The sequence below is a fragment of the Rhinolophus hipposideros genome (genome assembly GCF_964194185.1).
Source record: "Rhinolophus hipposideros genome assembly, chromosome: 12".
Lineage (NCBI taxonomy): Eukaryota > Metazoa > Chordata > Mammalia > Chiroptera > Rhinolophidae > Rhinolophus > Rhinolophus hipposideros.
In genome coordinates, this window is record NC_138058.1 from 55,028,980 (window position 1) to 55,053,016 (window position 24,037).

General features: G+C 39.3%; 1 protein-coding gene across 18 annotated transcripts in view; it reads right to left on the minus strand.

Moving 5' to 3' along the window:
- Positions 1–1,626: 1,626 nt before the first annotated feature.
- Positions 1,627–24,037, minus strand: part of LTBP1 (latent transforming growth factor beta binding protein 1) — a gene marked incomplete at its 5' end in the record, with an annotated part of 351,236 nt that continues 328,825 nt past the window's right edge. For 9 of the 18 annotated variants that reach the window (XM_081068156.1, XM_081068146.1, XM_081068160.1 and 6 more), the window contains 3 exons: positions 1,632–3,238; positions 4,479–4,628; positions 8,275–8,397. In XM_081068156.1, the coding sequence (XP_080924282.1) occupies positions 3,057–3,238; positions 4,479–4,628; positions 8,275–8,397 (455 nt within the window). In that variant the 3' untranslated portion in view covers positions 1,632–3,056. Of the gene's footprint in view, positions 3,239–4,478; positions 4,629–8,274; positions 8,398–24,037 lie in introns of all 18 variants that reach the window. The other 9 variants (XM_081068147.1, XM_081068163.1, XM_081068161.1 and 6 more) reach the window with 2 other exon arrangements.

Consider the following 24,037-nt stretch of genomic DNA (forward strand, 5'->3'; position numbering starts at 1 on the left):
AGCCTATCTCTTCATGGCAACGAATTGGGACCACAGCCACAGAATCCCAAACCTGCAGTTTGGAGGACAACTGGGCTTTTAAAAGCAAAATTGCAGCAACTACTGAAAGGAGCTAAAAGAATTGGATGTATTACAGAAACAAAATGTTTTTTTTTCCAGGGCTATGAAGCAAAATTTATGTAACAAAACTTAACGCAAAAATATAAGAAGTTGTACTTAAAGCTATGTGTTATCATTATATATGCAGACATCTCCTGCTTAATGTTAGTAATTTGTAAAAATTAATTGTTCTGTGGGAAAATGCTAACAGGATTTATGATACTCCCCAACCAATTTTCTAAAAATACAACTAAAACCCAGTAAAACCACATTGGAATGTGAGATGCTTAAAACATCTCTTCTTGATTGTCAATGAGGTTTCACAAAGTTGCTTTGTGTGCAGTCTATCTTCTCTTCCATTCTAATTCCTCTTCTCACTCATGCACTCACGTAGCTTTTCAGTTTTTGACACTTGCTCTATTTTTTTGGTGGGGGTGGGGTGGGACTCACACAACACCAGGTAAAAACAAGGGCTAGACACACATGAAAAGCACTGTGGAAATGCGTTCAGGACAAGCATCTCCACAGTGAGCTGGTGGCTGGTCACCAGCTGATTATGACACGGTGGGCCTCTGTGCCAGCAATATCCTGGTTTCCATCCACTTTGTTGAGAATCTTTATGCTTTTCAAACATCTGTGTACTTCTAACTTATATTTTAGAAGGTTACTCAAGACCTTTTGAACACAGTATGTTGAGGATATAAGTTTCTCCTATATATAAACATTAATTGAAAAAATGTGCGAGAGATAGGTACGTTTTACGACGCTTGGGTATTGTTTTAGCTTTCTATTGCTGCTGCAATGAGCTACCACAAATTTAGTGGCTAGCTCATTAGCAACCTTCATTCCATCTGTAACCTTAACTCCCACTTGCCATATACGGTAACATATTCTTAAGACATGGACATCTTTGACGGGCTATTATTCTGCCTACTGCAGGTATTAAAAACCAAAAGCCTATCTTTCGGGAAAATGTTAAATTGGGAGATTTTCTGCTGGATATGCCTATACAGCTTTTTGGGATTTTTTTTAACTCAGATGTTTTATGAAGTAAAAAATGGACTCTGGAATTCAGTTTAAGTTATAAAGCAATTGCATGCTTGTGGATGTGGAATTTTGAAAGTTACTATTCCTTCTTCCTGAGATATGTACCTATGTTAGTTTGCTAGGGCTGCCATAACAAAGTATGACAGATTGGGTGATTTAAACAATAAAATTTATTTTCTTACAGTTCTGGAGGCTAGAAGTTTGAGATCAAGGTACTGGCAGGGTTGATTTCTTTTGAGGCCTCTGTCCTTGGCTTGTAGATGGCCATCCTCTCCCTGTGTCTTCACATGGTCTTTCCTGTGTGTCTATGTTGTAATCTCTTCTTATAAGGACACGGATCATATTGGATTAGGGCCCACTCCCAATGACCTCATTTGACCTTAATTACCTCTTTAATGACCCTCTCTCCACATATAGTCACCTTCTGGGGCAGTGTGGGATTAGGTCTTCAACATATAAATTTTGAGGGGACAATTCAGTCCTTTACAGTATCTATAACAAATTTAATCACTAGCCAGCAAAAGACTACATCAACAGAGAACCACTGTAAAAACAAAGGTGGCAGGAGATACAACTTGTACACATGTACTCATTGACAATTACTGTCAGGTAGAATTTTTTTATTCACCAAATGTTTATTGAGTACCTACCATGTACACAGGATTGTAATAAATGGGGATGGGGTGGGAATGAAAGTGGGGTTGAATACAAAAATGAATTAGACACAGTTCTCATGAAACATGCGTTCTAATGGGCAGACAGACATTAATAACTATTACAAGTGCTATAATGGAAAAGTCCAGTATGCGAGGAAAATGTCAAACCTACCTAGAGTGGGAAGGCTTCCTTAAAGTGACAACATACTTGAAGGATGAAAAGGGATGAGTCCGGTGAGCAAACGGGTTGGGAGAAGTGGGGAGAAAAGTAGCAGTCTAGGTAGATACGTCAACAAAGACCCAACCATGGGGAAGTGCTAGTGGAGTTTTAGGAGCAATGTGGGGTGGAGGATAAAAAAGAGAAGAGTGGCATGGAATGAAGTTACAGACTTAAAGTCACATCAAACATGGCTCCACTCTGTGGTTCAGAGAGATAAACAGCCATATACGGTTTGGAAATCAGGTAGAAATTTTTTTTTCTAAAAAAAAGGTAAGCTAATTTTAACATACAATGTAAATATACTGGGACCATCAAGTTTTCAAATTATTTTGCTCGGCTTACTTTATACATTATGAATACTAATGTACTTTCACTAGTTCTTCCATTTCAAGGTAGGAAAGGGATTCAACTGACACCTACTAGCAGCTTGGCTAAGAATGGACATTACAATCAGACAATACACTGTAAATATAAAGTACTTTTCTCCAAATGTGTGTAAAAGTTTTGAAGCAAAATCACTGCCTGCTCCACAGGACAGACAAGTTGGATTTTAACAATGTTCCAGACCAGGAATAGCATAACCCTGTGTAACAATACTTACAATACAGTTTAACAATATTTTATCAAAGACTTGTGCACTTGAGACTTAAAAAAAAAATCTGAAGAAAAACAGTAGCCAAGGAACTGCACAACCAAAAAAATGAAAATTATATAAAATATTTCCACCACTATTTAAATGCCAAATTTAATCAAGCAATAGTTTAAAATAACAGCACTGTTCTGCCTCTTTTCCACTGAATTTTACATATGAACAGACTATATATACTGGTTTTTCAGAGAGATGTCCATTTGGTCTGTCACACCAGTCAGGCTCACGCTGAATCCTTTCGTTCTCTTCCGAGGATATGCGACTCCGTGATGTTTCCGTTATGTCCGACATTCCGTGTTAGGTGCAATGTTTCACGTATAATACATTTCTCTCTTTTCCTTTACACAGTGCAGAGGATATGGGCTTAGGTTATGTGGATTCTCTTTTACTCCAGGTCACTGTCTTTTTCTAAATTCAAGGCAGTATTCAATGGGGTGCAGTAGTTCGGCTTGTCAGAAGGTACGTAGCCTGGCAGACACACACACTTGTAGGAACCTTCCGTGTTGATGCACTTGGCATTCTTGCAAAGAGACATCCGGTTGTTCAACTCATCACATTCGTTTACATCTGCAATAAGCCAAACCATGCAGGTAAACAAGCTGTGATATAGTTTGTGAGGAAAGGGAACCCACACCTTACCTGAGGCATCATGGCATCCGGCCTGAACACAACCTGGCTCTTCTCAGCTCTCCCCCCAGGAAACCTTTATAGTCTTTCCCATTCATGTCTGTTTCAGTCACATGCAAGATAAGTAAGACTTTCTAGATCTTACAATGGTAGATTATCAGGGAGAATCTAGAATTTCTTTCCCTAGTCTTTCACACAATAGGAAAAATTGGCCGGCCTGATTTTATAGTCAAATCTCAAGGAAGCTGGACCAACTAACTATCCTACTTCTACATTCCTTTCCACAGATATAGGAGAACAGTTAGATTTGTCAAGAGCCATACAGTTAAGAACCCAACCAGTGAGCAGAGAGCCCTCTGAGCAGCCCCTCTTAAGCTTTAAGTGACCCTCTCAGGTTTCTTTCCACAGGAAAAAAAGGCTCATATGCACTTGAAACACCTGTAATAACCCAGGTTACCTATTTTCCAGACCTACCACAGATTGAGACTAATAAAACTGCAGTAGGGAAAGGGACTGCTCCAGAAGGGAGAAGAGCCACAAAAAATAGAAGAAAAAAAACCCCACTTTGAGTTATGGGCCTTCTTGCATAGAGGCCAACAAGCCTGGAAGCCAATCTAGAGGATCATTACATGCTCACACGGAGAAGGATAAACGTTCGGTTAGTGTTCTTTTAAAAACAAGAGGAAAGGCAATGAGAGAGAGTTTTAGGAGGAACTTTTTCTGAAATGATTACCATGGAAGCTGTATTTTTTTCAGACCTCTATATTCCCTTATGCTTGTGTCAGGTATTCAGAAAAAACATTGCTCGTTGCATAGTCAAAAAACTAAATTTAAGAGTCAAAGTAATTCCCTGGAACCTTCTGGCCTTTCCTCTATATGTACTATTACGTGAATTCTTAAACGAGATATCAACTCTATTTTTTTAAAAAAAAACAACTTGTGGTACACTATACGGAACATAAATGTGACCAACTTAACTACGTTTAAGTGGATAATCCAGTGACATTAAGTACCGTTACCTTGTTGTGCAACCATCACCACCATCCATCTTTAGAACTTTCCTCATCTTGTCAAACTGAAACTCTGCAAAACTGTCTTAAATGGACTCGATTATATGAGATCTGAACATAGGGCATCTCAGAGAAAGACTTATTTCCCATACGAAACACATCATTCTTACCAACACAGGTCATCTTGGCCATATCCAAGTGATACCCATCAAAGCAGTCGCAGGTGTAACCTTCCTGCACCCTCACACAGCGGCCATTTTCACACCCATTAAGGATGCCACATTCCTCAGCCTGCAACTCCTCAAAGCTATTTAAAAAACCTGGAAAGGAAAGGGCAGAAGCCACGTTAGAAAATTTCACCCTCTAAACACCATTTTATACAATTGTATCATTAAGTTTATGGTTCATCAGATAGACACATTGCAGACCTCTAAAAGTTAACATCAAAATTTAATACCGAATATATCTGCAACACAATATTAGGCATTACATGTTAAAACTTTATATGTGTTCTATAGATTAGTCCCATAGCTTAAATTCTGATGTTCTAGATTAAAGCCACTTAAAATGATAAAGCAAATATGTTTTTTTTTTGTTTTTGCCTTTAATTATTAAAAGTTTTCATCTAAAATTCCAAATGTCAGAACATCTTTCAGGATGGAACCAACAATGAAATTTATCTGAGTTCTGGAGACATTTTTGCTCAGAAGACCCAGGAGAGTCTAAGGCAGAGTTATTCCCCTTGGAGTTCCCAGGAGAGTGGAAAGACCTCTAGCCTCACTCTGGCAAGTCTGTTTGTTTGCTCTGGCTTTGGAATGAGCCTGACAAAAGGGCTCTTGGGGGATCAAAGGATAAAGGCAGTAAAAGGGACTCAAAACATCCTGATAAATGAGAAAAGTACATCATACTTGTGTTTAGAAAACCAAAAGTCTTTTTGTATAGAAACAAAGAAGCTCTTGTTTGGCTCTTTGTATAGTTTAGATATCTTTAAACTAATTCAGGGCTAGAGTTTAGTAATATAAAAACAATTTAACCCAGCATTGGGAGTGGTTAGCTTTCTTTTGAGAGAAGACACTTGTAAATATAAAGCCATGGTGGCTCAAACACACTGTTGATGTGGCCTCTCATCCCTTCCCCACCTTCTTTCTGAATCTCACCACATATTAGCTTGGGGGAAAAAAAAAAAATGTGGCTAGAACGCTCTCTGGCCTTTGATGTAATTCTCCAGTGGCACTGCAGGGGGCAGCAAAATATCATCGCTTACTCAGGGCTGTCAGGTCTACCTCAGGGATTTAAAAATTTTAGTAATACATTCACAACAGACTTTTAAAGGAGACTTTTAAAACTTTTAAAGGAGACAAAATATTAAAGGTCATCAAGCATATGTCAGCAGATCCCCACAGCCAGTTGGGGAAATACTGACTTATAAAGTCTTAACCTATGAAAATATTTTCAAATTCCAGTTATCACAGCAAAATCATTTTGACTTTGTGACTAGTAAAGTTATTTTTTATTATAGAAATTAAAACATGAAATTAAATTTGAAATTCCTATACAGACATCACGTAGACGCTCCGAAATATACGGGACTCTAAAACGGGTCAGCACTGGGCAGCCCCTGCTCCAAATCTGGCCTGCTGCCTCATTTTTGTAAATAAAAGTTCTATTGGAACACAGCCACACCCATTCGCGGATGCATGGTCTGTGGCTGTTTTCATGAGACCATAGTAGAATCGGGTAGCTGCAACAGATACAGTATGGCTGTCATGTCTAAAAAATTTGCCATCTGGTCCTTTATAAGAAAAAGTTGATCTCTGCTCTAGGAGATTGCAGTTTTATAAATACTTCCCTAACTGAAGGTACCACCAGCTATCAGCTCAGCATTCTTAACCAACCAGAAAGCAAGAGATGGTGAATCATAAAGGTGATAAGAAAACTTAGCCTCCCCTCGGTCTATGTTTCTGTCACCCAATACGAGTGTTTTCTTTAGCAGGGCTAGAAGCTCTAGCTCCTGGCTGGGAAGGAGGAGCTCTTATTGCTCGTAACTTGTATGAAATTTAAAGGCCATTAGAATCAAACGTGGAGGTCTTGGAACTGCATTTCAACTTCCTATGTTGCTAATTAGGAAGTGGGTGTGACACCAACATGTTTTTCTTCACATTTGTAGTGAATTTTAAAAAAGAGTTTTAAGGCAATGTCAGCATTTAAAAAAAAGAAAAAAGATACATAAGCCAGAACATTTAAACAATAAATTCCTGGAATCTAAACTATACTGCGATAGAGGCTGCACACATCAACTACAGATGGGGCTGTGTCCGAGAGGTATATGGACTTAACCTGGTATTTCGGATTTCTTTTGACCTTAATATTTCTTCCTTTCTTTTCCTTTGTCTCCTTTTTTCAGGTAAATGTTTGTCGATTTACAACACATACACAGAGAAGTGTAGAAATCCTAAGTGCACAGTCTTACAGCCGTCAGTACATTTAGGCACATTTCATGAAGTTGTGCATGGTTAAATGTTGTTTACTACAAGAAATAATCTAAGGTGTCAGGAGTCAGGACAGTGGTCACCTGCGGTGGGGGACTGGGCAAGAACAGCAGGGCCTCTGGATGCTGGCAGGACCTAGACCTGGAGCAGGGGGTCACACAGTGTGTGTGTGTCAATCAACCCAGCTGAATGAACAGAAGGCTGTTTTCATGTAAATTTTAAAGCACTCTTAAATCTGTTGGATGAGCAATGCACTGCACCCTCCAAAAAACAAAAGGAAGAAAGGGAGGGAAGAAGAAAGTACGGAGGGAGAGGGGAAAGAAAAGGGTAAAGGAATAGGGAAGGAAGATAAAACTCCTTTACTCAGAATTGAAGTAGATCCAAATGCAACCGCAAAGCTTGCATTGCTCCTCAGGGACTAGCTCATGGCCAGTGTGTCAGTGCACAGGTGTCAGGGCCCAAAGGAAGCAAAACACTTCATTGTATTTTGTAATTCAGCAGCATCTTCGAAGTCCTAACCTCCACTCCCTCCCTGGTCAAGAGGGATTCCCTGTCTTGAAAATCTGGAGCAGAGGACGTCATGCTATGAAGGGGGCCTCTGCATAAGTAATGGGATGAGGCAGCTGGAATCTGTTTCCCTATTCCCTGTCTTAAAGGAACACAACCTAGTATCTACTACTATTTCATTTTGTATGGCCCTGTTTTTCAGACTTCAAATAATCAGTCTATATTTAAAAGCTCTGGTTTTCTCCATAGAAACATTTAGCTTGTGTGGCTTCCTCATCTAGGCTGCTTGGTTGTACACCGTCACACATTTACTTTCTAAATAACATGCACACTCCACCTCCCACAAGAAAACTCTGCTTGCAAATCCAGGAAAAGCTGGCAGACATAATTTCTTAATAAAGACCCTCATGAGTGGATTCTAAAAATTAATTTCTGACAGAGCAATTTTTTTAATTTATTTTTTTTACTTTCTACTCTAAAATACTTGCAAAGATCAACTCAGTACAGTTAACCTTTGTTCATTTCCTTGTACAAAAGGAGACTACAATTCTAAGTAGGCCTTCAAGAAAACCCTGGACCTCCAACCTTTACCCAGTGGGTAGAAGATGATTTTTGTTATGGAAATGATAACTTACTTTATCAATAACATAATTTACTTTACGTTACAATAACAATAGTTTATTGTTATGATAACAATAATTTACTTTAAAGACAGTGAACATAACAGCATCTCTGCCTGTGAGACAAATAATCTGATCTCAGGGTTCTCAAACTTGAGACATCTCAGGATCACCCCAAGGGCCGGTAAAACAGACTGTTGGGTCTTATCCCAGAGTCTCTGATTCAGCAGGTCTCGAGTGCAGCCTGAAAATCTGCGTTTCTAACAAGTTCCCAGGGATGACATTTAGAGAACCGCTGACTAATCTTTAAGCACACTTTAGTTTCATAGTAACTGAGGCATTTTGCTTACGGTCCTGAATGAAGTAGGGGTCAGCTTCTGGAGCATACTGTTCACTGAAGTCAACCAAGGCATCCCGTCCGTACGGCCGCCGGCTTCCTGTGATGGGGATGTTACACAGCTGGGCATAGTCATCTGAGAAGGAAACAGTGAGGACTGTGACACACCATCAACGTTTGCTCACACCTAGAGCACTGACCCCCAGCTCCGAGCAACAGAAATCTGCCGGGGCTGTCCACCGGTGCCCTACCCCACACACCACTGGTCCTGGAAGGTGTCTCAGGATTCTTCGTGGAGCTCAATACGTCTACACAATGCTTTAGAACATAAGATTCGAAACTGAAAACCAAAAACAGTCGCTGAACTGTTGATAGAACACATCCCAGGAGAGTAAGGAACTGAAAAAAATGAGCCACCTGAGAGTGCTGTTGGAAGGACAGCTTCAGCTGAACCCATTGGATGTTATCATCAAAACATTTTCAAGGTATAAAGTACTTATTCTTATAGACAGGTGCTTTTTCACTCACTAGTGAGGGAAACCATACATCTCTGGTGATCTGAAATAGAGACAACTACTAACCCAGCATGCTATGAGGTACCGTTTGAGTTTAGTAGCTCCTATGGTATTGTAACTCTGCACTCCAGAGCTGGTCTTCTGAATAGTATTCTAGTAATGATGAAGGAGGTGATACCTGATCATCACCATTGTGCAGTACTGGTAGCAGTAACAATAATAGCTAACCGTCGATAATGCTTGCTCTGCACCAGGTACTGTTATAAGCACTCAACACACATTGATTCACTAAAGCACTCACACTATTGTAGGAACAGGTGCTATTATCATGTCCATCTTACAGAGGAGGGGACAGAAGCGCAGAGTGGTTAAGTGATAGCCGGTATGTGACAGCATCAGATCTGAACATAGTATGAAGCTCCAGCTTGCACACTTAACACTCTGCCTCTCCTACAACTATCGCAGGTCCTTGGCAATTCTTATTTTTACCTCTTCTGCTCCCTGATACATCCATCTACAGTTTCCACTTTCCGAGGCTACATTCCCCTTCCAAGCTGGGTGACCCCGATGGCTTCCTGACTTCTAAACTCTCCTTTAGTCCTCACAGGACCCCACATGGGATCTTGGATCTCCGTTTGTCTGGGATGACTGAGCTTTCCATGCATTTCATGGTCCCAGGCTCCCGTCTGTATGTAGAAGCAGAGTTATTTAGAAGGTCTATAAACAAAAGCTTTAGAAAGGATGGTTTCATGTTCTGAATGCACGTTTTATAGAAATATGTTGCCCAAGAATTTATCTAGCTGATGGTGGACATTCTGGGGCGCCTTGGACTTCAACAACTCTGCCAGAGCTGTGACGTGCAGGTCAGTGGCCCCAGGACTGGAGGGACACTCTGAGGGCAAGACAACAGCCACTTGTCTGGACCACAGATGGGAAAGAGTTGCTTTCTCTTTTGTTTCCTTCTGTAACATATAAAACTAAGGTACCAGTGTGAACGCTCAAAGGCTATCTTTCATCCCCTTACGTAAAGTAGTCAAAGCTGTGTGTGTGTGTGTGTGTGTGTGTGCAAACATTGAGTGCGTGTACACCCACACACAGCTCTCTCCCCTAGAATTGCACAAAGAAAGTGTAAGGCCAGAAAAGACCATGCACCCCTGGATAGAGTGGAATTATGGTTGCCCCTTCCTAAAATTCTCCTCGTGCAGAACTACTCCAGGAACAACACACCCCAGACAACCCAACCTTTGGCATGAAACCATTTCATGAGAAATATTAATTTCATTAAGGAAATAGCTGAACCTGGAAAAAGATCCTTGACTGAAAAAAAGGAAAAAAGAAAAGAAAAACCAACTTCAAACAAAGACAACACACATGGCTGTCAGTTCTGCTTCAATGTTGAGAAAGAAGAATTAAGGATTTCCCTGTGAGGGCAAGATCACTGAAATGTTTACAAGTTTCAAGAGCTGAGGTCATTGTCTCTCATGACTTTTTATATGTATTTGTTGTACGTCTGAAAGGGAGACTTGTTCAATATTTTATATCCAATCAACTCTTGTGATCAAGAGTACATATTAAAAATAAATTTTTTTTTTTTAAAAAAGTAAGAACTCTTGTTCTTATTTTGCAAAACTCAATCCAGAGATGACTCAGCATGCTCCTCTCCCACATGTGGCCTCACCGAGACTCGAGGTCCTGGGGCTGTTGACTGCAAGTCAGGGCCATCCCAGGGCTGTGTGACCTTCCAGCCTATGCCCTTCCCCTAGACCATTCCTCCTCCACCAAGGAATGAGTTGGTCTCCACCCTCCAGGCTCTCACCACCTAGTATCGCAAAAGGAAGGGTCTGAATGTGAGAGGAGGAACAGACTTCTCTGTTCCTGTGAAATCCTTACAAGTAGCTTCCAGGAAAAGGTGCCATTTGACCTGAAATTAAATAGATGAGTAGAATTTACAGGAAAAGATATGTTGGATTCATTTTCAAAAGAGCTTACCCAAAGACATCAAGAAAGCAAACTATAAGCTGGGTTTGGGGACCACCTAATGCTCCTAAGGAAGGCTTCTGACTTGACATGGGCTGGTAAAGCGAGGCAGAGGACAGGAATGGGGGTGGGACCTCTGGGCCTTGCCCTATCTTCCTTCCCCTCCTCTCTTCCCCAGCCATGCATTTCTTCTCTTGTGATTCTAGAACTTACTGTCCTTTGCTGCTTTACTTTCTCTAACACATTAACATTCCAAAGTTCAAGACAGCTTTGGGCAGTTATCAAAACATCATTTCTGCATTAAATGTACTCTCTTTTATATTTGTAGATGTGCTGTGGTCTCATCATCGCCAGCACATGCATTTTGAGTTATTTTCTTTCTGGGAGCACAGATGGGGCTATCCCAATCCATCCATGCTGCCTCTCCTGTCGTGCACATCTGCTCTCATTCTTGGCCAGGGTCAAGGGTGAAGTGAGGATGGGGTAACAGAAATAATGTGGGCTTTAGAAGCAGAAGCTGGGGCTCGAGTCCTGATTGAACCACTTCCCTTCCAGCTTCGCAATTCTGGGCAAGCCTCAGTTTCCACATCTGTTACATGGGGATAATTCCTGTGTGCCTACCTCTGTGTTACTGGCATATAAAAAATGAGATAATGTTATGAAACTGTTCATAAATTTTGAAGCACCAAGGAAATGGAGGTTATATTCTTTTTCTCATAGGTCAAATCACGAAGTCCCTACTGCACATCTGGAAATAAATGAGGATTTTCAAAGACAGTATCAGAATGATTGATATAAATTTTATTGTTAGCCAAACTTAGAGGTGGTTGTCAATGGGCAAAGGACCATGCAGTAAATTAAGAGCAATGAAAGCACAGTCTCCAGATGCCTTTAGATATTGCTGCAAGATAACCTGGAATTTTCTAATACACGGAGAAAAACTCTAACTCAGTAAACAGAGAACAAAGTCTTATCTCAGACATAAGGCTTAAATTTATTGACAGCCTTGGCAAATGCAATTAATTGGTCGAGTGGTGATTAAGTCTGAGCAACAGCACACTTTAATGATAGACCCACAGAACTCAAAGTATCTGGGAAAAACTGATGTTCAACAAGACTTAGTACTATATATGCCTGCACTGATTAGAAATAATGTTGAGAGTAGGTTTCTACCATTTTTCAGGGGAGCAACTAGAATAGCACAGAATTTTCTAATGGGTCTTAAGCAAGGTGTCCTCCTTAGGATCTGGGCACATTCACGTTTCCAGCATGTGTGGGCCTCTGAGCAAACCCCAAGCCACAACCAGAGCCCATTCTGGCTTGGAGGAGGTTTGGTCTTGGTTACCCCTAGGGCTGGGTCATGGCTATAGGACAGCTCGGAGACACTGAATTACGGTTGGGTGAGGGAACAGAACCCGCAATAGTAGGATCCCTGAACTATTTGCAGAACTATTTGTCTCGTGAGAGCCAAGAATCTCTTGGCTGTCACTTCATCTTGCTCAACATGTGGAGATGAACATATATATTCTGTCCCCAGAGTCTTTTTCCTACTTCAAAACACACTTTATTTATGCACGTCAATAATGATTAAGCACCTAGTTGCCTGGGGTTTGGTACGAAGGAGCTTGGCTTAGCAGGGCTTGTACTTGGAGGCAAATACCATTTCTGAGACATCATACAATGGTTCCATCCAGGATCCAGCCAAATACGAATGTGAAATGAATAGGAAATGGAAATATTCACACCTCAAAGCCCCTGCCCCCACTGCAATCCCTACCTCCCGAAGCACAAATGCTAAGCTCTTGATCAAAGCTATGAAAGACACACATGGGAGGGTGTGGGACTCCGTCACTAAGTGGTCTAAACAAGATCCAGGCCATTGATCACACTCATTTCCCTGGCATGGCAGATTCATGTAACAGATGGGGCTTTGATTTTAATTTTAAATTGAAAAAAAAAAGTTTAAAAATTACCCCCTGGAGCCAGTGGGTCTGGGGCCCCTGCTGTCAGCAGCAATGGGAAGCACATTACTGTATCCTGGCAGGAAACCTCCATTCCTGATGACAGACACATCTGCAGGGCTGGTCTGGACAGTCACATGTCACCATGCCACTCTGGCATGTGGGGAAACTGGGAGGTGAAGTTTTAGTTCTGCCTGAGGCAGATTAAATTCAGCTGCTTTTAGAAATAACGAAGAAGCTGCATTTCGTTCTCTACACATCAGGGCTAAAAACTGAGTGCTCTAAAGGTTGAATTGCACCATTTTCCAATGTAGGAGAAACAAGGACCAATTCTTGTGCATTAATAAATGGGTCTTGTTTTGTTCAAATTTCTAGACCAGGCGTTTTTCTTACAGGTTTCCATATGTGTTATTAATGGATGATGGTGCTTGGAAAATATACACACACAAAACCAAGAAATGGAGAAAGGAGACAGGGAAAATGGAACGACTATTTACCCCAGTGCATGCTGAGCCTGCAGTGTAATAGGCATTTTTTTGTGGACTGAAATTAGCAAAATCTATGAAATTAGAAAAATGTTGACCATTTACAGAGCATTCCATCCAGTACAGATAAGAAAGGAATGTGAAAGAAAGGATTCCGCTGGCAATGTTACTGGTACATATACCCTATAGAACTGGACATCCATTTGGGTACTGGGTTTCCCCGAAAATAAGACCTAGCCGGACCATCAGCTCTAATGTGTCTTTTGGAGCAAAAATTAATATGAGATCGGGTCTTACTTTACTATAATATAAGACCGGGTCTTATCTATCATAGTATCATAAGACCGGGTCTTAGATTACTATTAGTAATCTCTTACTGCGCCTAACTTATAAATTAAACTTTATCATAGGTATGTATGTACAGGAAAAAATGTAGTATGTAGGGAGGGTCCAGTACTATCTGTTTTCAGCCATCCAATTGGGGGTCTGGGAATGTACCCCCCAAGGATAAGGGGGCACTACTGCATAATGGACAAGAAAGCATTAGGGAAACAAAACTACCATGCAAACGGTGGCTATTCTAGATTCCTGCTAAAGAATAGTTGAAAAAAAGGAAAGTGAGCCAACATGTACTATGACACCCCTATGTGCCAGGGGCTGTGTATTTTGCATATAATTTTTCATTTAAGTCTCAGAACAACCATACAAAATAGTGGTAATTAGCTCCTTTTGTTTCCAGTAAGAAAATTAAGGTTTATAGTGTCAAGGCTTAGTTTAGGTGAAGGATTTGAACCTAAATTGGTCTATGTGCAAAACCATGTCCTTTCCACTCCATAACTGCCCTTCTGCAACCCTAAGCAAGTTAGGAAACATACTCCCTTTGACCTTACCGACCAGGTAAGTACTTGGTTCAGCAATAAGCAATTGTGACTAAAATTCCAGGGAGAGTAATAAATATGAATGCTGATGAGCTCAGCCCCACCAAAGTCAGTTCTATCATTAGCAGGATTTATGTTTATTGATCTTGCTCGATTTATTAGGTGAAAGAGATCAAATTGCTTAATGTTCAATTAAATTGTACTTGTTGAAAACAGGGAAGTAATGAAGTCGAAAGACTTGGCAGGTTTTACATTCTGTGGCACTCCTGTACATGCTAATGCTCTAAGGAAACTCACTGGCTACAAACAAATCAGGGCCCCTACCACTTCCAAGTGCAGTCACTCCTAGCGTTTCCCATCAGATTGCTGTTTATTTAGTCAGACTCTAACTGAAGAGACAGATTTGCTGGGTCTAAATGCCAAAGCACGGAGACCCCCTTTGCTTTCTAAAATCTGGATTCAAAATTTATATACTTGTAAGAGTACTAAATTATGCTACACATGGAAAACTTAAAATAATGCTAACATGAATTTCTTATTAAAAATTACATAAAAGGTTTCCCCCATTTGTAAATACCCAGGGCTTCAGAACTATATCATTAAGTCTTACATTCAGGCAATCTCAGAGGAAATTAGGAATGAGATTAACCTCTAATATTTGGTAAGAGACAAACTCAACAATATCATGATAGACAGAGAGGCAAATAGAAGGAAAGGTAAACCTGCTAGGTTTTTATACTGATCTACTTCCTATTTCCTCTATCTGCAAGGACAGATAAACCATTTCACTTCCTCCTTTCCGGCTCTTTAAATGCTGCTCTGAAGTGACAATCTGAGAATTCAACAATTAGGAAAATAAATAAGTATGTTTAATATATGAGGAATACATTTTGTTTTCTTTTATTTGATTTTTTTTGCATTAACCAAGTAAGATTCATTTTTAAATAGGAGCTAAGTGTGTGCTTAAGAATAAAGTATGTGCTAAAATGTCACGTAACTGTTCACTTAAAAATGCACCATTTTACGTTATGTGACTGTCACCTCAATAAAAAAAGTCAAGCTATACAAAAAATAAAGGGAAAAAATTTATATATATACATATATATACACACACATACACACACACACATATATTAAGTATGGAGTTCATCTAAATTTTCTATTTTTAGTAAAATGAGGGAACTAGACTAGTTGATCTCTAAGGTCCTTTTTGGTTTACATATTCAATGATTCTAAATAGAAAATTTGTCCTATTAGGCTACAAAATCTTGGGAAGATAATTTGTCATTGGAAGTTGTGGCTATAGACATATGAAAAGATGTTCAACATCACTAATCATCAGAGAAATGCAAATAAAAACCACAATGAGATATGACCTCACTCCTGTCAAAATGGGTATCATTAATAAATCAACAAACAAGTGTTGGCGAGGATGTGGAGAAAAGGGAACCCTCGTGCACTGTTGTTGGGATTGCAAATTGGTGCAGCCACTATGGAAATCAGTATGGAGTTCCTCCAAAAATTAACCATAGAACTACCTTATGACCCAGCAATTCCACTCCCTCGTATTTATCCAAAGAAATCTAAAACCCTAATTAAAAAATATACATACACCTCTGTGTTTACTGCAGTGCTATTTACAACAGCCAAGATATGGAAACAATCAAAATGCCCGTCAATAGACAATTGGATGAAGAAATTGTGGTACATTTATACAATGGAATATTAATTGCTCTGCCATAAAAAAAGAATGAAATCTTACCATTTGCAACAACATGGATGGACCTAGAGGATATTATGCTAAGTGAAATTAGTCAGACTGAGAAAGGTAAATACCATATGATCTCACTTATATGTGGAATCTAAAGAACATAATAAACGAGCAAACTAAACAGAAATAGACTCATAAATACAGAGAAAAAAACTGATGGTTGCTAGAAGGGAGGGGAGCTGGGTGATGGGGCTGAAGGGGTTAGAAAGTACAAATCGGTAGTCACAAAATAGTCACGAGGATGTGAAATACAGTATAGGGAATATACTCAATACTGTTGTGATGACTACGTAGGGTGTCAGATGGGTGCTGGACTAACCAGGGGATCACTTCATGGATTATATAAATGACTAACCACTGTCCTGTACACCTGAAGCCAATGTAAAATAATACTGAATGTCAACTCTAATTAAATATATATGCATACATAGTTGCGAGGTGCAAAGTACAGCATAGGGAATGCAGTCAATGGTACTGTAATAGCTATGTATGGTGTCAGAGGGGTAGTAGACTTGGGAGGGTTATCACTTTGTGAGGGGTGTAAATGTTTAAACGTTATATTGTTTTGTATACCTGAAGCTAATTTTTTTTTAAAAAGCAAAAAAAAAAAAAAAAAAAAAAAAAAAAGTTGTGGCTGTAATACAAGGTAATCACCACTAGAGGATGCTATTGCCTCCAGATGGTGCTCACCTGGCTGTGTTCAGAATGACTGACAATTCTGGAATTTAACACATGGTAAGGTAAGCACGGACAAGCTCTTATTCATTTTTCTTTTGAGGAAACTGAAGTCCAGAGAAATGTAATGATATTCCAAAGGTCAAGTTAGGATAAATTCTCAAAATATAACATTTTCTTTTACCCAAAACAATAAATTATTAAAATATAAGGGTAAAGATTAAACGTGTTTGAAATATTATTTTCAACCTTGCTTAGTTTTTTAAAGTTCTGAAGCAGCGAAAGCTATGTTAGTACTTTTCAAAACTTTAGATAAAGTCAGAGGTATAGATCTCAAGTTTATGAAATAAAGACATACCGCCGAATCCATTATCATTATTAGAAGAGCAAACTCTAGGTATTTAATGTAATATTAAAGTAGCACTAAACATAGTCAACATGATTATTCATAAATATGTCTTCCATTCAATTACAAGAAATAAGAATACTGCAAAGCAAAACTGAACTCTTTTAAGACCCCTGTCTGTGTTTTATGATTTTCTCATATATTGCTATTTATCTTAAACTGAAATGACTCACTTGTTACATTTTGTTCTGGACCTGTTTAGAATGAGACACAGTCCTAGCTGCTCTTCCTTCCGGCAGTGATTTCTTTGGCTTTTCTTTGTAGGTGACCTTAGATTAACATGGGAATGGTATTTTCTAGGGGTGAGCAGTATACAACCAACACAACTGTTCACAACAGCCCTGCTTGCCACTGAGACGTGAGGCTCAGAACGAAGCATAAAGAAGGCTTTATTGTACCTGCAGCTTCCCAGTGAGCTAATCTTTTGTAATCTGCTTCTTTCTTAAGATTGGCTACTGATGCTGAGCAAAACAATTATCTTCCCAGTTTCTGCTCCTTGCAGATTTGTGTCAACACAAGGACAAGAATATGGTAGTTTTCTAAGCACCTTCTAGATGCTTTTCTTCCAATTACAAGAGGCACAAACTGCTGCATGAAGAGAGAGTTGACAAACTCTCCCTCACCCTTCCTCTGTCAGGCTTATGTGCCCTGGCCACGAGGTCCACATTTAAAAGGCAAGGACAGCCAGCGGCTTTGTTCTAGTCATAGTTGTCTTATAAGGTTAATTAAGAGAAGGTCAGAATAGATACAGCATTATTTGAACTCAAAACCTCAAACACAGAACAGGCTGTAAACAATTATATACAGTGATTTTTCTCATAGCCCCACTCATCATAGTTCATGTTTCTTAAAGTACATTTCAACTATTCTTATCATTGAAAAGAAAAATCGTAACAGCAACAAAATTTAAATATGTGAAAGTAAAATTTTGACTAAAGAGCAAATCGTCTGGTAAAAGAGAACACTGAAAAGGCGTTTCTAGAAAACTGAATGCCTATTTATAATCTCTGATTTCAAGTGAAAATTTAAACTGTTAAAATTTTATTTTAGAGATAAATTAGATGCTTCTTAATTAAAAATAAAAGTGTTGCTTTTGTGATCAGGTTGTTCATTTTACATGCATGTCTTCATTTCTCTACTTTGGCTCTAATTTAGAAAGATTCTAACAGGACGTCAGTGCAATTATTTATAGTCAGAACACAATTTATGCTCTATTCAGAATATTTTATATCACAAAGTATGGTCAAATTCTTAGCCCATCAGGGCATTATAGCTTTTAGGAAAATAAACATTGAATAAAACTGACACCGCAAAGTCCAAGCCATACACGGACTAAAATTTCAGAAGTGCTTATGACATCAACCGTAAATCTTTTCATCAAATTCCCCACATTTAACTGTCATCTAATTATCATTGACAATAGCTTCCAGCAGTCCTCGAAATAGAGAGTTCATGCTTGGGTTTGCATGAGACATTAGTTTCCACCAGTCCTCAAAATAGAGAGTGCATGCTTGGGTTTGCAGACTAACCAGGTCTGCTCGTCCTCCCCAGTGGCATTCCAAATGCTTGCTGGCTCACCCTGACTCTGGGGAACCGGGTCTGGGAACTGCCACTTGTTCTAAGATACTCCAAGTTCTGTCTCCAGCAGCTTAGTGGGAAATGGAGTCAGTATTCCCCTCTAAGAGGGTTTTGTTTTGTTTTGTTTTCTCCTTTTGAACTTTCCCCACTCTAAGGCAAACCATGTTTCCTTTTCCTCGAATACGTTTTTAATCAATGGCACAATATGATGATAACCCACATGTGGCTTACTTACCCATTGTTTTCTCTTTCTCTAAGGCACCTGCCAAAGACAAAGTTGTTTTAAAAACCTACAAATCCTTTGTAGTATTTTTCCCGTCCTCCTTTTTGTACCCGGCTCCTCTGTCATTCATTCCCATTTACTTATCCCCTTGCACAAGTCAGTATCTCTTTCCCAGTTTGGTCCTGTCTTGTGTGAAATATCTGACCTCCCACCACCCCTTGCCCTTCCTTCCCCAGGGTATATCTGGGGCAGAAGGAACAGTTAGCTCCAAACGGAAAATTGAGGCCCTTCTTTAAGAGTGTGTGATTTATACACACTTAGGGACAGTAGTGGGGACTGGAGAAGGTCCACAAAATGCAAATATAATATTTTCTTTAACTGGCTCTCAACCTTTTTCTCAACCCCAGTTGTGATGGCTAATTGCATGTGTTACCATGGCTAGGCCACAGGGTGACCAGATGTAATCGGTCAAATATTCTGTGAGGGTGTTTTTGGATGAGATAAACTTTTAAATTGCTAGACTGGAGTAAAGCAAATTGCCCTCCAGGATGTGGATGGGCCTCCTTCAGTTGAAAGCCTGAATAGAACAAAAGACTGACCCTCCTTTGAGTAAAAGCTTTCTCCAGCCCACTGCCAGCAGTCTTGGACTTCATCTGCAACACTGGCATCTCCTGCCTGACAGCCTTTGAACTGGAAATTCAGCTCTCCTTAGGCCCCCCAGGTTTTGAACTTACCGGTTTTTATAATCACATGAGCCGATTTCTTATAATGAATGACTCAATCAATCAATCAATCTCTCTGCTACTGATTCTGTTTTTCTGGAGAACCCTGACAAATACACCAGTCGATCTTACAGGAACAGGGAAGTGTGCCATCATCAGTCTAAGCCATCATCTCGAAGAAGGGAGCGCATCCCTTAGAAGAAGACACTAATTCTTGAGGGAAGTCACATGAAGTTGGAGTAAAGCTTTTCTTTATTAATTTTATCTGCCCTATTATTCTCTCTAGGGTCACTGTACTAGAAAATCCCATAACCCTAAACATGCTCCCGTCCTTGACTCCTACCTCCTTTCAAAGAGATTTCTAGCACTGCATAACAAGGTCACAGTGAGGAATAATCACTAGCTCAACTCATTTCCAGGAATAGGATTTGATTTACAATCATAGCTAACACCTACAAAGCATTTACTATATGAAAATATGTCACCCATGTTATCACATTTACCCCTCAAACAACCCTGTTGCTATTCGCCATTTTACAAATGAGGAAACCAACAGAATGACCACCTGACATCACAAAGCTCTATGTGCACAATTCACTACCAAGTTTTTTATTTTTCAACAATCCTTTGGTAGTAAGAAAAAATCTTTTCAGTAAGAAATATAAATTGCCTACTTGCCATCTCAAACGGCATCCAATTCAGTCTAGTTCGATGGGTACCAAGATTTCAGTCCCAACAGAACTGGACCACTTACCCCTGAGACCCTGTCTCAGTTTAGACATTCTGTGTGGAGGCATGGAAGCCACTCAATTTAGGATGCTTTTGATATCTTTCCTTTTGATTTTAATTCTCCACTATAGTTTGTTAACAGCCACACTTTCTTTAATCACAGTCTTTAGGATCTATGATCAACATGATAAATGCTTTCATACTCAGAGAGTATTAATTACCGTAACCTCACAAAAGAGTTCTCAACTTTGGCTGAAGGAAACTGAAGTAACTCATGCAGTGCAATTGACAGAAGCAGTGCCAAAAGCAGAGCGAGATCCCTGGAGTGCCTGAACCGAAGGCGGTGACCATGTACTGTGCCTCACAAGCACGATGTTCCAAAGTTATTATTAACATTTTTGGGGAAAACATATTTCTTGGAAAAGTCGTGACTGCTGAAAAAAGCCGTGATTGCTGAAAGGCCTTTTGCAGCCACGGCCCAGTTACAATATTTTTTCAAGTTTAGCCCATGAGTCAAATCCCTGTCTTCCTTCACACCTCCAAGGGTATTATGAATCTTCTTGCACTGAGATTTGGGGAACATGTAAGAGTCATGCGTGGGTATGGAAGAAATCACTAGTTCAATGGTTCAAAGGCAGATTCCAAGTTCTTTCACTTTTGTAAAACCTTACGAAAATATTGGAGGTAGATTAGCTGTAGGAAGTATTCAAAAATTTTGTGGGACAGCAAGTGGTAAATTTATTAAACAAGGGTATCATTTGTACATTTAAATGAGACCATATTTAGGAATAAACTATTCTAATTTAGCAATACAACATATTTGAATGGCATGCTAATTTCACAGAATTAAATTTTAAATTTCATGTAAATACAAACTGCATTTGTTTAAAAATGTGTTGCCTAGTACATAGGAGGTATTCGATAAATGATGAAATGAAGGAAGGAATAAATAATTGAACTTAAATTGAAAACAGATAAACTATAAATAATTCAGATGGCATTTCAGGCATGGTTCTTACGCTTAACCGCACCTTGCATATAACAGTTTGAAACATGTTCTTTGCCTTATTGAAAAATAAGATTTAGACATAATTCTGTCTTATGATCTATAGATATGCCTCCTTTAAAATAATGGCTGTACAGTATTTTCCACTGTATGGACACACCAAAAATAATCAACCCATTTCCTACGGAGAAGATTGAGTTCAAATTTTTTTATGCTGGAGTAATTATATTGTTCTTCCTGGCAGTCAAGTACAAGAATAATCTGTATTTTTAGAACTCAAATTTTTGAATGAAACGTATCTATATATCTATATTTTCAAACTTCTCTCTCAGCAAAATGGGGAGGACCCATACCTCTACATTCTACTCAATACTAGTGTTTTATAAAACTTTTTAAACATTTGCCAATTTCTTTTGCGACACTTCAGTTTCCTTGGAGACTTTTTTAAACCACTCTCACCTTTCTATACCTGACTTTCATCAAGAATACTTAAACTTCTGCGATTTTATTAACCAATGTCACCCCAGTAATCTTAATTTAAAAAAAAAAAGAAAAACAATATTTGTTAAAACACCTGTGATGCAGTACATTATACTACCAATAGGTGGCACTCTCCCAACACACTAAGTGTCCCACAGAGACAATTTCTTAACTTCAAAGTTTTAGATGAAGACTTTCTCAAGTCTTTATGTTCATTTTACATACAATAAGTCTAATTATTTAAAGAATTTACTTAACATAAGTGTAATTATTTTAACAAGATAACGAAGACACTGGGATCCCTGGGTACTTAAATCCAGTCTTCAAATGTGTCTAATTTTCTTTCACTTGCAGGTCAATAGGTTTTTATTTCCCTGAGATAATGACTCCCTATACATCTTGTAATCCATAGGTACATTTTCCAGAAAATTTAAGTTTATACTTTTAAGAGTATCAATAAATCAAAACATTAAAAATTTATTTTACATAAGTGCTAGAATTACCAACAGTTTTATTCACTGAGAATTACTGACTTGCTCTAATCTCTTAATTCATCAAATATATATTAGGTATCTATTTCACCCACCAGTGTGCTAGACTCTGATGCAAAGTTGATGAGACACCACCACTAAGTTTGCTAAGCTTACTGCCTAGTTCTAAAGATGTAGTTTTTCTCTTCTCTAAGCATGCAGTGTATGAGAAAATTTAAAAATCTCACCCTTTTCCCTTGGTGACTTTTATATTCTAAGGGATACTATTGATCTAAGATGTGCTTTGAGAGCTTGGGGCAAAAGGGACTGCAGACAATGAAGTAATTAAGAGGCATGGATATTGACCCAGAAGGCCAGGGTTTGAATCTGCCACTTACTGGTGATGACCATGGTGGGAAACAATCTTCTGGGCCACTGCTGCTCCTCCAGCAAAAGGAGGCAGTTAGACACCTCCTTCATATGATGGCTGGTGGAATATCTTAATTGATAGAAGCATTTTGAACAGTACCTGGCACTGTGCCATATACATGTTAGCTACCATTATTTTTTTACTACAGTGGAACAACCAAGCTACAGAAAACCCAATAAACTCCATATCTACCAAAGATTTCAAAGTTCAGATATTCTTATTATTTTCTTCTAGCATGGCACTGAAAATTCCCAGCAAGATCAAGTCATAACCATCCTCTCTCATGTATGATTTGGACACAATAGTTTGCTTTTCCTGACTTGGTTTTCCAAATTGCTTTTTCTCTTAGAAGCTGGCATGCTATCATGATAAAGAACTCAAATTTGAGAGCCTCCCAAAGCAGTTCAGCTCCTCCCCCAAAATATTTCAAGAGTGGGCAGGATTAGCTGATATTGAAAGAGAAAAGAAGAGGAGGCAGGGACAGGAAAAAGGGAACCACAGCCTCCAGAAGTCGAGGAGGGGAGACTGTCAGTACATGACCACTTCAACAAACTATTCACTGTGGCATCTGCTGTGCCACCCTCCATGGTCTGGAACCTTCTCGTAATGCCTGGTCTGGCCTCCAAGACTTTATTTGAGGATTGAAATGAAATCCTAAGCAGCCCCTCAAATGTACTGAATTACACAACCATGTAATTTTCCTCACATATAGTTACACTAACACAATCCATCACCCGCACTCATTTCCCCGGCATATGGTACAATCCATAAGATGCCATCTAACTTCAGAGAACACTATTTAAGGAGCCACACCCACCTCTTCCAACTACCAGTATTCATACATGTAGTTGCTGCCTTAGCAGGAATTAGTGCCCACGACCTATTGGACCAGAAGTGGGAAAGCCTGTTCTGGAGCCAAGAGTTTACTTGACACTGCACTTTAATGCTCAAAGCTGATGACAAGTGCTGCAATTTATTCCTCAAATTCCTCCAGCACTGTTTCCATCGGTAACTAATTGTTCCCCAAAGCAGTGCTGCACTCCTAAGGAGACTGAGGAAGTATCTGACAGGCTGGGATTAATCCAGTGCTCATGTTAACGTGGTCCTTCTCAACTAGCAAGATACCCACGGACAGCCTATTTAAAAGGGTCAGGGACAGAAATTATGAGCAAACCAGTTTTAAAATTCACACATTCTTTGCTTCCTCTTTGAAAAAGTAATAACAGCATTAAAGTCAGTTTTACTCAAATAAAGTTGGATGCCATGAGATGTCCCTAAAACCTTGCTACTGTGCTCGGAGGACCAGCAGCAGCTGCCTCACCTTGGGACTTGTTAGGAATGCAGAATCCTACCCACCTTTCTCCATCTGGGAACCAGAATCTGTTTTCTGATAAGAGCTCCAGGCAATTGATATGCCCATGAACGTTCATGAAGCAATGGCTAGATGAGAAAGTTCTATATGAGGATAAT